This window comes from Conger conger, chromosome 18 (assembly GCF_963514075.1).
Source record: "Conger conger chromosome 18, fConCon1.1, whole genome shotgun sequence".
In the NCBI taxonomy this organism is placed as follows: domain Eukaryota; kingdom Metazoa; phylum Chordata; class Actinopteri; order Anguilliformes; family Congridae; genus Conger; species Conger conger.
In genome coordinates this window covers 16718704-16734906 of record NC_083777.1, presented here as the reverse complement: position 1 = coordinate 16734906, position 16203 = coordinate 16718704, and the positions used below count along the sequence as shown (strand labels likewise).

The 16203-nt window shown below is 48.6% G+C and overlaps 1 protein-coding gene across 1 annotated transcript in view; it reads left to right on the top strand.

The window, feature by feature from the left end:
- LOC133118707 (pro-neuregulin-3, membrane-bound isoform-like) overlaps window positions 1-16203 on the top strand; it is a 229506-nt gene that overhangs the window by 131717 nt on the left and 81586 nt on the right. Inside the window, exon 2 of the mRNA XM_061228865.1 lies at window positions 8864-8993. Within this exon, the coding sequence (XP_061084849.1) occupies window positions 8864-8993 (130 nt within the window). The remainder of the gene's footprint in view (window positions 1-8863; window positions 8994-16203) is intronic.

Genomic DNA, 16203 nt, shown 5'->3' with positions numbered 1-16203 from the left:
TGTTTTGTTGTAAAAGGGAAGGCGTAACCGTGTAAATATTGTTGTCTTTTCGTGTCGTCTCGTACGGCCCCTGAGCGTCGGCCCCCGTTCTTTCGGCTGCTTCCTGACGCGGGCGAGGAGCGATCCCTGCCAGCGGTTTGACAGTGAGTGTAGAGAGCTGAGAGGTTGTGGGAGGAAGACGCCAAAATGACATTAGTTTCAGACTGTGGCAGCTGTAGCGATTTGTCAGCTCCAGAAAGGGGATTACCATGTCTCCGTGCATTCTTTTGTTTCTTTTTTTTATGTTTATTTTCTCGTGCTAACAGTGAGAGAGATCACCGTTCATAGGACTGGCAAACTGAGGCGTATCCGCTTGCAAACATGTACAGTGTTGCATAGATCCGCTCTCAGCAGCAGCGCTCGTACAGATCTGGGCAGGGTTCACAGGCGCTCAGTGAGAGAGCCAGTGTTCAGAGCTGTGGACTCAGAACTGCACTGCATCAGCACTAACACTGACAGTGGACTCAGAACTGCACTGCATCAGCACTAACACTGACAGTGGACTCAGAACTGCACTGCATAAGCACTGCCACTGACTGTGGACTCAGAACTGCACTGCATCAGCACTAACACTGACAGTGGACTCACTACTGAACTGCATAAGCACTGACAGTGGACTCAGAACTGCACTGCATCAGCACTGACACTGACAGTGGACTCAGAACTACACTACACTGCATCAGCACTGACACTGACTGTGGACTCAGAACTACACTGCATCAGCACTGACAGTGTTGACCTGCCATTAGCACTGCAGCCAGCAAGGCCGAGCAGGGCTGTCAGAGGGGTCCTTCTGGGGGTGGGCATTAGGGGGTGCCTACAGACGGAAAAGGACTGACAAGCGGCCAGAAAAAACATAAATTGATGTTGTAAAAAGACAGAAGGAAAGACCCTGATGATGGCCTGGGTGATATGTGCCACCCTCAGCCCACAGGGCACTGGGTCCCAGCCACAGCCACAGCTATAGCCACAACCGTAGCCACAGCCACACGATGCTGCCTCCAGCCAGCAGCAGGGGCTCGTTAACCCCCCTCCGCAAGCCCAAAACCCAATTACACATCCTGACAAAACAGAATAAACAAAACAGAGTATTGTAACAGTCCTCGTAGGAGTCATGGGCCAGTTTTATTTGGAGGTTTGCCGCTGTGTGCTGAAGGCCAATCCGGTCAGACTGTCTGCCCCCACGGGAAGGCAGAGCCTCGTGTAACCAGGCCGGTAGATGGGAAAGGAAAACACAGAGATGGATTTTACCGGAATATAGATGGAGAAATTACAACGCAGCTGCCATATTTCTGTTTGCAGTGACTAATGCACTATTGACACGTGAAAAAGGAGGGCCGCGGAGGTATTGATACAGATGGCGGGTGAGGATCAGGGCTTCAGCTGGGCCAGCCAGGCATGGAGAGCTCGTGTGCAGCGAATCATGGTGGGGTTTGAAACGCAAAGCGGTGCTGGGGGATTTAGCGTCCTGCCTGGACCGGAGAAAGCGGGACGGACTGCGTTTGTATGCACAGCACTCGCATACAGTATCTGACGTTTGCACCTGCTTCAGTCGCAGGTATGGGCTAAACGAGCGCGGCGTGCCTATCCGTTTGAGTGTGTGTGTGAGAGAGAAAGAGAGAGGGAGATATCGCATGTGTGTGTGCGCGTGTTTACGTTTGAGTGAGAGAAGATGAGAGAATGGCAGATGGGTTGTGTGTGCAGTCATTCGGGAGGTGTATTGTTTGTATGTGCCTGTGAGTGTGCGTGAGAGTGGTGTGTGTTTCTGTGCATGCGTGCATGAAAAAGGTGTGTTACACTGTGTACTGTCAGTCTGTTTGTGTGTATTTGCCATAACAGAGGTGCAGTAGAGACCCACAGCCCTGTGCAGTGGCCGTCAGTACATGTGGGTATGTGCAGCTGGAGGTGTGCTTTAAAACACTGTGTGCTCCACTCTGCGTTTATATCTGCCGCCATAGATCCAGCCCTTCAGTCGTTACCCAGCAGGCCATTGGGGGCTCTCCGTGGCGTCTCCGCCTTCTCCGCGCTCCGCTCGCTGTATTCTCATCGATCGCTTGGCGACGCCGGCTGCCTGGCATCGATTGTACAGGTGTTTCTCTCGCTGGGTGCCTTTGCTGAAAGGTGTCCTGGTGGTCACGCGTCTCTGAGCTGGGTCCACAGCTTATTGTCCCTGTACATGCAGTCTGCTCCTTAAGAGCGGGGCCGCTGGTCGCTGGGCAGGCTCCTTCCTCACCGGCGTGACTGCCGTGGCCATTAAATCATGACCGGCGTCCACCCAGGTCCTGGGCACAGAGGAACTGGAGCAGAAAACTGGCTGTGACCTCTGTACCCCTGGGGCCCTCCAGCAGAGAGAGAGAGAGGGAGGGAGAGAAGGGAGGGAGGAAGAGAGGAAAAGAAGGGTGTACGGGAGAGAATAATAATAATAATAATAATAATATACCTTTTATTGAACCCCGTGGGGTAATTTGGCCTCTGCATTTGACCCATCCTAGTTATTAGGAGCAGTTGGCAGCCACAGTGCAGCGCCCGGGGTTAAGGGCCTTGCTCAAGGGCCCAACGGCTGTGCGGATCATTTATTGTGGCTCGACCGGGATTCGAATCACCGACGTTGTGGCTCCCAGTCATGTACCTTAACTACTGCTCTACAAGCCACCCCCCGGGGTATGAGAGAGAAAGAGAGAGAGATGGGTGGGCATGAGAGGCAGAGCGAGAAGGGGGTGAGATAGAGAGAAAGAGAGAAAGAGAGAGAAAGAGAGATGGGTGGGCATGAGTGGCAGAGCGAGAAGGGGGTGAGAGAGAAAGAGAAGGGGATAAGGGCTGGAGAGGCAGAGAGGGAAGGGGTGAGAGAGAGAGTAAGGGGGAAGAGGAATGGGAAGAGAGGAGGAGGTAATAAACACAGCAGGGCTCATGACACATTAGGGCTGTCAATTGGACCACAAAATTAAATTTGAATAGTGCAGTTCCATTATAAAAGAATATTAATTCCAAGATTTATATTTTTGAATAATTGCTACATTAACTGGAAAACATCAAATTTGCATCATTATTACATTGTTGTGAAATGCTCTTGGGTGTTTTCTGTTATGTGTGTTACATTCACAATGGGTAGTAAGAAGGCAGGCACACACACACACACACACGCACACACACACACACACACACACATATATATATATATATATATATATATATATATATATATATATACAGGGAATATACAAATTCTTGGAAAACAATAGGTCATGTGATGTTCATTTTGTCTTGGCCACACATACCAGTGTACTGAGCACACACACCTTAGTTGTGCTAAAAAGTGTTCTCCTTTCACCAGTGCAGGCCAAGACCAGGGGCACAGGCTGAGAGAGAGCAGGTTTTATTTTGGGGATTTTGATTGTCGGTGCACAGAAAGAAAATGCCCCTGAAAAAGCTGGACAGCTCAGAGCAGCGAGCTGAAAGCCTTTCTCTGGGTTTTGCTTTATTTTGTCTCTGTCTTTGTTGTGTTACTTTATTATTTTGGCTTTTCATTATTTATTTTTAAGGCTTTTCATTATTTGTTTGTGTGTGGGTGTAGGTGCGCTCTGTCTTTCCGTGTGGCAAACTAGGGCACAAACCCGGACCAGTCTCATCTCCTTCCCAGAGGTGTCACATTGTTTAAGTACATAACAACACTGGACTTAGCGGACACCTCGCATTGTGAGTAGCAGTACACAGTGAACACAAAGGACAGCGAACTGGAGCAACCTTCTGCTTTTTCCAGAAGTAGTGAATGAACAAACTAGTGTGCCAAAGGAATAAATCTTTTGAACAAACAGAGCCAAATGATGCGGCTCGGCCAAAAGGAAGGAAAGCTTTGGGTGAGTGTGAGAGGGCCTAGCGTGTGAGCGTGAGAGATGTCTTTAGTGTTTGGCTAGTTTAAGCGGCTGTGCGTGAGTGAAAAAGCAGGGACGTGCAGAAACGAGTGCTAATATTTGGACAGAACAAGCTACTGTAGATTTTCAGCGCACGCACGCAATTAACTATTCGAATTTAATTTTAACAGTTCAAATGTTTTTGTTTTTTCTATTTTTTCTTCTAATATCTCATTAAATTTGACATCCCCACGACACATTGGAGTCAGGCTGACATACCATCATTTCTTCTGCTAGGTCTGCTTCACACAATTAACTCCAGAAATAGCAATCTACATCACGCACCCTCATCCGGACACACATACGCGCACACACCATTGCGCCCACACCTGGACACACACACACACACATGCACACCATTGCGGCCACCCCTGGACGCACACACACACACACACACACACACACAGACACACACACACACACACCACTGCGCCCACACCATTGCAGCCACACCCGGACACGCACGCGCGCACACACACACACACACACACCATTGCGCCCACACCTGGACACGCACACACACACACACACACACACACACACACACACCACTGCGCCCACACCATTGCAGCCACACCCGGACACGCACGCGCACACACACACACACACACACACACACACACACACACACACCATTGCGCCCACACCTGGACACACACACACACACACACACACACACACACACCACCCACACCATTGCAGCCACACCCGGACACGCACACACACACACACACGCACCATTGCGCCCACACCTGGACACGCACACACACACACACGCACACACACTTAAAAACGGCTGCATTGTTAATGTGTAATAATACCGCAGCTCAATGGCGTAGGGATATTTAAACACACACAGAGCCCAGCTGTGGGCTGGTCCTCCCCTGCCGTCCTCTCCTGCCTGTCTGCCCGGCTCACTGCCCCCGCCTCTGTAGTGGCAAAAGCAGATTATTGGCTGGTACAAATGAGCCCTATCATTTGAGCGAGGCCATTTGCCTAATGGACTCTCGCCGAGGTGAAGCGCCGGCACACAGTGCTGCTCGCGGGGCATGAAGGATGTGCTCGTTTCCAGCTGTAGGAATTAAGCTAAAGCACCGTGCTGATATTAAGAGAAAAGGGAAGAACAAATCCGCGTTTCCGTTCAGCTGACCCCGCCGCCAGCCAGACACCTTCTCAGAGAGAGAGCGAGAGAGAGGGAGGGGGGTAAGAGAGGCAGAGGGACAAGGTGGTGAGAGAGAGAGAGAAAGAGAAGAGAAATGGGAAGAGAGAAGTAGGTAATAAACACAAGCCAGACACCTTCTCCGTAATCCTCTGAGCGGCGGAGACCGTGTGCTTTGTGCACTCAGACGCAGGGAACTGTGTCCTGGAGCGATTCTGCGTGACGGCTCGGTGAGGTAGACGCTAGAGCAGATTTTTTTGGCCACCATCTTGGGGCTGAGCTTGTCAGATTCCCGCCCCGATTTGGAATGGCCGACTGCAGCCGGGTTTGTGAGTGAACCCCGCCGTTGCTTGTAGACAAACACGCGGAACTGGATCGATATCCTCCGGCACGTGTGGTGTTGTGTGTCCGGAGCGGACTGCAGTCGGAGGAAGGTCGTTCACACGTGTCTTTAACATGCAGTCCACGGGAGTGCCATCGACCAGCGGGAGGTCGGTAGATGGTGGTGAAACATGGTCCCAAACAGTGTGAACCCTCCCATACCTTAGGGGACAGTCACCGATCACACATCACCACATGGAGCTTCTGGCCACAGTGGGAACCAGCACGGTCCAGATTTGATCTGAGACCGAGGGACTCTTCCATGCGGCAAAGTGTGGTGCCTCACTCAAATGATCCCAGTAGACAGTTTAAGAGGAGAAGTGATTCTCTCCCACAGGAAGACGCCAGCCCAGCTCAGCTCCACACCATGTTGACCCCCCCCCCCCCTTCGATGTTCTTGCAATCGATACTATGCGCTCCCCGCTATACATCCCCCACAGGAACCTCTGGGGGAATGTCACTTTTGAAGGACACTATTCCCCCAGTGCCCACCAATCTCCTCCCTTAACCCAGTCTGAGCTGCTCTGGCCACGCAGCAGACAGAGGAGAAGGACACGGACACTCTGAACCCCAGCGGGAGGGAACGGCATTCCCCGTGTACGTTACACACAAAACACGCGCACACGCCTGGAGTTCAGCTTCTGAAATGTGACTTCGGTGGTTTCTGAGCCAAAATGGTTTTATTTGCTCGTAGTGTGTGATTCAGTATACGGACCACTGTTGCCAGTTAGGCAGCGCGAGGGCCATTCACACACATTTCACGGTCTCCGTGTAGCAGAGAAACAGTCAATAGGAACAGACAGTGGTAATAGCTCAGTCTAGTGAGTGTACATCAGGCCTGTCAAACTTCAGTCCCGGAGGGCCGCGGTGTCTGTAAGTATTTGTGCTTTTCTTTCCATCAGCATCCAGTTAAGGTCTTGAGAACGAGGTGGTGGACTTTAACGCAGACCAGTTATCACTGGAGCTGAAACACGCTGAAAACGGACACCTCGGCCCTCCAGGACTGGCCTCTGATGCCTGTGACAGAGAGGAGAAATGAAGTGCTAGGTGGAGACGCCGGGACTGAAAGGAATCGGCATCCCACAATCCTTTCCAAATCGCCCGGTCAAAGGAGAAAGGGGAGCCCCCCGTCAGCAATAGTATGATGAAGAGTGGAAGTTTAAGTTGACACATTAATTATCTTTATTTTAATTAATGAATAAGTCATCTGAATTTTAATTAATAATTCACTTTAATTAATGATGCTGTGCGAGCTAATGGCGTGGGAAGTGTAGCGTGGCTTCTGTTCTCAGGTCTCCGGCGGTCGGGTGACGGCCTGGGTTCCTCCGCTCGTTCTTTTCCGTCTACAGTAGGATGGATTGCAAGTGACACAGTGCTATCCCGTCAGCGACAACATCTGAGGCCTTTTTTTATTTAACATCAAAGCTTTATTTATTTTTGCATGAAATGACAGATAACCATGGGCCAGTGGAAAGGCTGTGGGGCACGGTGGGGACATGGGGGGGGGGGGGGGGGGGTGTCGGGGGGGGGTGGCCATTTCTGAGGCGGGAGACGGTATCGCTCCCGAAAAAGCTGATGAATTATTGACTTTGATGTGATGGGTTATTCAGAAGGGCGCGTTTGCCGTCTGCTGTCATGGTTTCCCCTCTCGGATGAATGAGGCCTAATTTGTCATGTGTAAATAAACCTTCCCTTTGCTGCTCCTGCATGCTGCTTCTTTGAAGCCTGTTCTCTCTCGACAGGGAAGTGCCCTGCAGTCTGTTCCACACGTGACTGTTTGTTTGTTTTAGAGTCCGTCTTTCAGAGATACAAAACGCATTTTACATCCTGTGTTACCTGTTGCAAGTGCCCGTTGCGGTCAGCGTTTGTGAACCTGAAACAGGAGTAATGGTGCATGGCCTGGTTAGAATGTGAAGCATTTTAACTGAATAATTGGATACAGTCTATAAATTGTGGTAAATTTGTCTTAAAAAGGTCTTTCTGCAGCAGGAGTGTGAAATGTCCACAGGACCTTTTCCATACAAACCGCTCCTGAGAGTAAGAACAGCCTCGGCCTGTATCCTGTGTTAATATAATCAGAAAAGGGCCCTCCGTTTCTAATTAAATCTCAGTGTGCTGATTCTCCTATGGACTCATTTTTTTGAAAATAAAATTCTATTATTTTTCCGTTTTTCCCGGCGAGCGAGGCTCCTGGCGAGCGCGCAGAGCTCTTGTAGCGCGGCTGTGATGTCGTAGCGCTATCGCTTTAGCGTTAATGCAAGGCGGCGAGGCCGTTAAACGCAGGCCCGGGGACAGCGGTGCGCTGGCTCCGTAGCAGGACTCTCTCCCGCTTTCGTAATTGCCACGGCCATCAAAAGCCGGGGGTTGCGTTGTGTCCGCCTCCCCGTTCGGGGGCCTGCTGCAATTCGCCCGTCGCTAAAACGATACCGCTCCCCGTTGTCGAGTTAATGGGCTAAAGTACTGACGGAGAGGAAGTGGTAAGCGAGCGATGTGATTTGCGATGACAGCGGTGTTATTTCCGCCGTTCCCACGCGGCAGGAAGGAGAGGTTTCGCCGTCGACCGGTGATAGCTACTTTCACAAATTTCGTCTCCTGCGGGAAAACAGAGAGGTTTCGGTGTACATAACATCCCTTATTGACATTAACGCCTAAACGCATTTTGTATCCTGAGGCGTGCTAATGTTCAGGTGTGGATCTGGGAACGAGAGTGCGTGCGAGCTTTTCCTTCGTTTTCCGGGCTTTCTGAGTGTTTTAGTTTATCTCAAGCTCTCTTCTGGAAACTCATGTGAACGTGGGCGTGGGTGTGGGTGGGCGTTTCTGAACGTCTAGTCTCCTGTACGTATGAATGAAGTGTTACGTAAGCTTGATGTTGAGTTGCTTTAAATCTTTCACGTTGTTGTGTTTCTCCTGCGTTAAAAGCTTTGACCGCCGAGAGGCCCTGATGGCATGCATGCTTCCTTGTGTGCGCTAGTCTCCGAGTAATTACCCACCGTTCCTCCTGCCTCCTCGACCTCTCTTCAGTTTCCTATTGTTTCCTCTTTCTGTTCATTGAGGCCTGTTGGAGGGATGAGCTTCAGCTGTGTGCTGAAAGCAGTCACAGTATGGAACGTGGAAGAATCTCACGATGCAGAAAAAACCTCTATCTCAAGATTAGCTTCGATTTTACCAGAACAGCCTTACGGTTTCCCAGCTACGTGGAATTTCGAACGTTAGACGTGCAGCTGAGTCATTGTTGTACATGGAGCCTGATGAAAACTTTGTGCAAACAAAATGGAGGAGTGTGTATGATTTGCGTCCCGCTGTGTATCTTGTGCTGTTATTGGTAAATGTGATAATATTAGTAATAATAATGCTAATCTCTCTGTGTTCCCCACAGCGATGGCTACATCCCCGCCACTACGCTCTGAGCACTTCAAGCCGTGCAGGGACAAAGACCTGGCCTACTGCCTGAACGGGGGCGAGTGTTTCGTCATCGAGACGCTGACGGGGTCCCACAAGAACTGCAGGTAGGGCTGCTCCAGGCAGCGAACGCTGTCAGCCACTGAGTCACTCTGGAGCAGGGCCCTGGGCCCTCTCACTCTCAGACTGCTGCTATTCTCTCTCACTTTCACCCCGTCTTTCTCTCTCTCCCATCTAATCTCTCCCTCTCTCTATCGCTCTGTCTCCTATCTCCCTCTCTGTGTCCTCTCTGCATCTTCTCTTTCACCCCATCTTTCTCTCCCCTCCAATCTCTCCCTCTCTCAACCTATCTCTATCCTCTCTGTTCCTTCCACTCCTCTCTCTCTGTCTCTCCTTCTCTCTGTCCTTTCTGTTCTTCTCACTCCTCTCTCTCTCCTTCTCTCTGTCATCTGTTTCTTTCACTCCTCTCTCCGTCTCTTACCTTCTCTCCCTTTCTCATAACTTCTCCCTTTTTCCACCCTTCCCTCTGTCCGTCTCTCACCCACCCTCCCTCACTCCCTCTCTCTCTGTCCCCCCTCTTTCTCTTCTCTCATTCGTTTTTTTTCTGCCTCCTCTCTTCCTGGGAAGTGTCAGTTCCTCATCACCACGGTGACTGATTGCGAATGTGCAACGTTGTTCTGGCATGCCCTGTGAATTCTCGCTTCACTTTTGTTCCACCGTCTCCTCTCCTGACCTCTGCGTCTGGGGGAGATCTGAGGGCAGCGCACCGTGGCGCATCGCAGTCATCTGTGCACGGAAACCTGTTCTCTCACCTTTGGGTTCCGCGTCGATGGTCTCCCTTGTCGCCTCCGGCATTGAAGCAGAAGGTCACGGCATCTCGAGCGGCTCGTGATTATTGACGGAGATGTTCCCTCGTCCTCCAGACGTGACTGCCGCTTAAACGCTCGTGCTGGCCTTCATAGGTCACATGACACCCCTCTGGACTCCCTCCCGCCAGCCCCTGTGAGGATTTAGAGGATAACAGCGGCCATTTTAATTATTTCTGTGTCATCAACATATCCCATGAAAATACAAAAACAGTTTCTGTTTTGACTCTTAAGTACTTTTTGACATTTCCCTACCCCTTTTAGCATTCAACCATGAAGCCATTCATTTAGTTGTGAGCTGAAGTCATTAAATACAGCTCCAAAAGACATGTTTTCCTCTTCAGAAAATGCAACCTATTATCACGAAAAAATGACTCATGTAGTACTTACCAAATTTACTTCAAAGATGGAACAAATTGTTTATTTAGATGGGGACTATTTTCAGTATGCCAGTATAAATTCAGTGTGGTAGTGTATGCAGTGTGTGGCAATGTAATGTAATGTACTGAGGAGGCAAGCAGGGGGAAGCCACAACTTGCAGGCAGTATGTATATATACATATACAGTATCAGTCAAAAGTATGGACACACCTTGCTTTTTTCAATGTTTTATTTCCACTGTTTGTAATCAAACAATTCATATGCGGTCAAGGTTCAGATTCTCATCTTTTATTTAACCACGTTTTCATACATTTTGATTTCACCCTGTAGCAGTTACAATCTAGTCCCACCCCCCACTTCCAATAGAGATCCATTCAAATGCAAAGAGATTTTTTTATCACTTGCACGGCAACCTGAAATTATGATATCCAGACTCTGGTGATGCTGTGAGTCACAAACTTCAGGAAGTCATGGCACGCACACAATATGCATCCAAATACAAAACACAACTATTTTATTTGACATTATGTTCAGTTGTCTGAAACATTGAAATGGGGTGGCTACGTATAAAACCTGCTGCAATTACTACACGGTGAAACCAAAATGGTTTAATAAAAGCTGAGAATCTGCACTTTGACCACATTTGAATTAATATAAGGTAAGGTAATGGTGAGACCAGGCCATTCAGCCCAGCAATGATGACAAGCAGTGGAAATAAACAGTAATAGGAAAAAGCAGAAAAGCACAAGGTGTCTAAACTTTTGACTGGTGCTGTAATATGCAGTAGCAGTCGCCACAGGCTGTGTTTTGGATGTTTGTGTAACTGACAAATATGTGAATCAGAATGTGCATCACCTGCCGTACTGTCACTCTACCTGAAACAGAACTACTTTTCACTTATCGAAAAATCCATCGTTGTTTCAGTAAAAACTACAAAGATCAGGTTCTTCAAAGCAGCAGTATGTCTCAGTATTCCTTTTTGAAAACGCATAGATTATTATTATCAGTATTATTACTATTACAGACATTATTATTATTGGACTCAGGGCCGTCCTCGTTGTTTTGTGATGGATCTGACACTCAGCCCCTGTATCATCAGGTTACTGAAGAGTAGCAGGGAAGGTCATGTTTAAATTATGGGTCACTTAAGCATGCGCTATGACTCATTGCCTTGGAGCAGGGGCCGGAATAAAATAAGTAATGGGATTTTACCAGGGACCATGAGTTATGTGATTGGACCAGGGGTTAAAGTAATACGATTGGCTAGGAGCCAGAGTGTTGCATGTAATATGAGGTTGGTGATTGGATTATTGGCTAGAGTATAAAGCATGTAACATGCGGTACTGTATGTGATTGGACTAAGGGGGTTAAGGTAATATGATTGGCCAGGGGCCAGAGAGTGATGCTTGTAATATGAAGTATGGGATTGGCCCAGGGCCAGAGTAAGCTGTCTATATGAGGTATGTGATTGGCCCAGTTGTATTAAATGCATTTCTTAGACACTTGGAATGAATAAATCTATGGTGAGAGTGAATGTGAACAGATTCTCTGGCTCTGAATGTTAAAAATGAATAATCACAGAATGTTATGAATGTACCGCTACAGACTGTCCTTGGGAGCCGCAGTGTTTTTGCGCCTCTGTGAAGAGAAGTCTCTCCTACAGACTGTCTGTCAGTCCTGGCACAGGGGAGACGGAGCAGCGAGGAGCCGGGGGAGTGACTGCTGCTGTGGATTTCCTGCTTCCTGTTTATCTGATCGAATTGAATGTTGGTTCGAATTTGAAAGTCAGTGTTCTGGAAACCTCCGTTGCTTTCAACTGCCAGTAGTGGTTGTTATGTCCGCATTACCATGTTCAGTTGAGAACATTCCAATCACATAGCGTTTGTGATCTTACACCGTGAGGCTAGTTTATAGTCCAGCGACAGAGTGTTTATGAACGTTTTGTTGTTGCCCGACGTAACCTCTGGTCGTTGTCTTTGGAAAAAAAGTATAATTGTTCAAACATTTCGACATTTGGTTTATGCTGTGCGACTGGAGTGCGTACTCCAGTCATAAACCAAATGTCGCTGTGACCAGCGGCGTCCGTTGCGCGTTGTTGGTTGCGCTGACGCTCTGTCGCTGGACTACCCTAGCTCCTGCCGAGGTGGGGGGGGTGTGATCGCCATGCTGGGCACGGGCGTTGGTGTGAGTTTAGCGCACGCCTGTAGGCACTGGAGCAAGCGTGCGGTGCAGTGGAGGGAGAACGATTCGCTGTGACACTGTGTGAACTCCTCTGCATCTCTGAGCTTGTGCTGAGTCCAGACCCCAAACAGGGATGAGTGCTAATGGCTTCAGCCCGGACAGGACGGACCCACGACGGTTAATGCCTGTTGTTCGGTTCACTCGGGTGAACTCACAATTAAATGAAACATTGTCAGTTTCCCGGAAACTTCCAAGAGGGTATTAACTGGATGTGGCACGGCAACACAAATCACATTACTGGAGAAGACATCCTCTTCACAGGTTTTTTCCCCCCGCTGTTGGCTTCTATGCTGTTCCCCTCTTATTAATGTAACCATGAACTATTGTAACCATTGCCGATGGACAGTAAGTGATGTATTAATTTTATTTCTGACATCATTGGGCTCAACAGCTTTGCGGAATTGTGACATTTTCATCTGACAGAGTTGTGACATTTTTGCCCGTGATATCATCGCGGCAATACCGTGCGGACAGCAGGGTTCTGACATTTGTGTGAGTGACATTAGCTCTGTGAAGACTGCGGGGTTATTACATTCAGTGGACAGAGAGGAGATGTTTTGTATTCATCTGTGAAGAAACGCGGCACATAAACGAGAATGTTTTCCAGACGAGAACAAAGGACGGCAACAATAAAGCATAAAAAAAGCCTTCAATATTTCAACAGGCTGTGAATCCAAACTGCCTGGATATGAATTTTAAAGGGACGTTTGAAATTTGTGTTCTCCAAAATGGCATTAAATTGCAGCAGCATATTCAGCTTGTCCTGCTTATTAAACCGGAGCGGTATTTCCTTGTAAAAGCCATTTTGGGCTATGATTGTGTCTTACCATCCTGAGCTGCGCTCCTAGGCCTGTGTGCCCCATAGCTCACGGTACGCAGGCTCCGCTCCTCTCCGAGAGACCTGTAAATCTGCTTAGGCCTAAGCAACATTATGGACAATCGCTTATTTACGAGGCGTTATCTGACAGTCTCCGCTGTTCAGCCCGTGATTCCCGTGCGCTCGTCTGGAATACGCATGGCCAATTTCCTCAATGTGTGGGAGAATGAGGTTGCATCACGGCCACTTCCACCACACAAATAAATTCATCTTAATATCGCCAGGCCCGGACGCAGGCAAACGGGAGCGCTGAATAATTTAAAAACAAGCCTTTGTTTACCTCAAATTTTCTTTTCTTTTAATCCAGAAGAATTTTACATTTAATGAAATGCACTGTATTTTGAATACATTTCTACCCATAAATAGAAAGCGCGGTATGATTTACACTTGTGATTTTCTCCCGCTGTTTTTTGTGATTAATTTGCACCTTCCGTGACAGTGGGCCTCCGGAAGAATGGTATTATAGAGACGCAGGCTTTTCTTTTTCTAACAAATGACTTCCTATTGTTGGGCATATTTGCTTGTAATATTGGAGAGAGGCTCCCTGCCTCTGCGTGATTGAAGACGTGCATTTATATGAATATAATTTATTTTTTTGAATGTGCGAAAAGAAGTGGTCTTTTGTGGCTCAGATGTGGGAGAGCTGTTTAGTGCATTCAAGGATATGACTGTATTTATCCACTCTGTGAATGTGAAAGGGTTCTGACAGCCTGTAATACCACCACTTTCAAAATCCTTTCAAATCCGCATATCTGGCTGCGAGGCGTGGGAGTTTTATTTCTGAGTAATGACTCAGCAATTAGTTCCCAGTACATAAGGAGTCTGCTTTATAGATGGTACAGTTAACCTTTGACCTCAGGTGTTTGCTTTTTCAAATGCTAATGTGGCTCAGGAAATGTGGTGTCTTTGAATCGGACGCGGAATGTGTGTGCTCTCCTAGAGATGGGCAGCGTAGTTCTGGTGCTGGCAGAGGTCGGTTTATGGGCGGGTAATTTGGGGAGGAGCACGAGTAAGTTTGGCCTCCTGAAACGGAAGTCTCTGTGCTAGCATGCTAATTTTAGTCTCTATACTGGGGTACTGTGTGGAAGTCTCTGTGCTAGCATGCTAATTTAGTCTCTGTGCTAGCGCACTGTGTGGAAGTCTCTATGCTAGCATGCTAATTTAGTCTCTATGCTGGGGTACTGTGTGGAAGTCTCTGTGCTAGCATGCTAATTTAGTCTCTATGCTGGGGTGCTAATTTAGTGGTTTATTCAGATCAAAGACTTCCACAGGGCTGCAGGCCTAATGCACCACCTTGCTAATTTATCTCCTCTTTGAGGCCAGAATTCGATTTGTTTGCAGAGAACCGGGCCTCCAGGTGCTAACAGGGGGAAGCTAAGCCTTTTTTCTTCCCCGCTGCAGTCTGAACTGGGCCTGTCTCTTCCATCTTTAACTCCGCAGCTGTGCAGGTCGGAGCCGAGCGCTGAGATCAAAACCGCTGCCCCTCCTTAGAACAGCGCTGGGAGACGGAATGTTCCGGAACGGGCCGCGCGGTCTCTCCTGTGAACAAAGCGCCCCCACGCTCTGATGGAAACGCGTCGGTAAAACACATCAGTAATGGGCAGCGGTGTAGTGAGGTTAAGGGCACGGGCGTGGAACTGCAGTTCTGTGTCCCCGGTGGGGCCCCGCAGGGGCGCCTCTGAGCTGGGAAATTAGCCGGATCGCGTCAGTAAGATGTCCGGCCGCGTAAATGGAAGAAGTCAGTTGTGTAAGAGACTGTGGTTAAGGGCGTCTAAAAATCTAATGAAAAATGTCATGAATTATGTAAGGATCGCACTCTTTTTTTTTAGGTTCACTCTTTTATATCCTAAATAAACAGTATGTCTTTTATGACAGAAGTGCTTGAATTGTAGACATCGTTACTTGAGCTCAATCCTGGCTCAAGCACTCGCGCGCACACACACACACACACACACACACACACACAGAGGTAAATGTGGCCTCAGCGCAGAGAGAAAATCCTGCGTCTCATGCATGCATAATTTCCATTATTACATAAGCGCTACATGCTTAATGAAAGAAGTAAACGTGCTGAAAGGATCCCACACGCTGCGGAGCACGTGTTTCCGCTGCGTTCGTCTGACTTCAGGTCTGTCTGGTGGAGAGTCCTTGGGCAGACGGCCGGCTGACAGCAGGGGTTCGATACGGGCCGTACAAGCTATGAGCGGGCACACGGAGTGGGCACTCTAAGCCGTGAATACACCGACCAATGAGAGGAGGACGGAGGGGAGGATTGAGTGAGCACCCAGGGCATGATCAGTCATCGTGTTCCTACATGGGCTCGAGGGCCGAAAGCGGCCACACGAATCGGCTGACCCGCTCCGGAGAGTTAGGTCCAGATTCACTCCTGCTACAGGACTGTCGTATTAGTCATCCCGTCTGTTCGTGGACATATCCCACAATACCACACTCTGGCCATCCTCAGTGCCTCACCAGGGCCAGCCTGTAGGGGGCAGAGTTCTGTTCTAGCCGCACATCTCCTCTGTCAGTGGCCTGCTGCTTCTGGATCAATGCCATGGGCGTTTACATTGTAGGATTCATATGTCTGCTCTTACACTACTCGCCAAACAAGAGGTGGCAGTATAAGAGGAGGAGGAAGATGTAGAATGTGCAGCCCAGATGCCAATTATAGCGTGTCAAGTCTTCAGTGGTTTTGGAGAGAACAAATATAGTAGCGTACAAAAAGTTGGGAACCCCTGGTCAAAAGGCCTTTTACAATGAATATGTAAGTGAACAATAGAGAACCTGACCTCTAAATGGTTCAACATTAAACATGACATATTTCTTCGCATTTTAAAGCAACATTACTTTTTATTTTAATTTCCTCCTCGGGTAACTATAAGAGCTTGTAAGCACTTCCTGGAGCTGGCTAAGAGTCTGCATGCTTTGAATCATTGTCTTGGTGGAATACCCA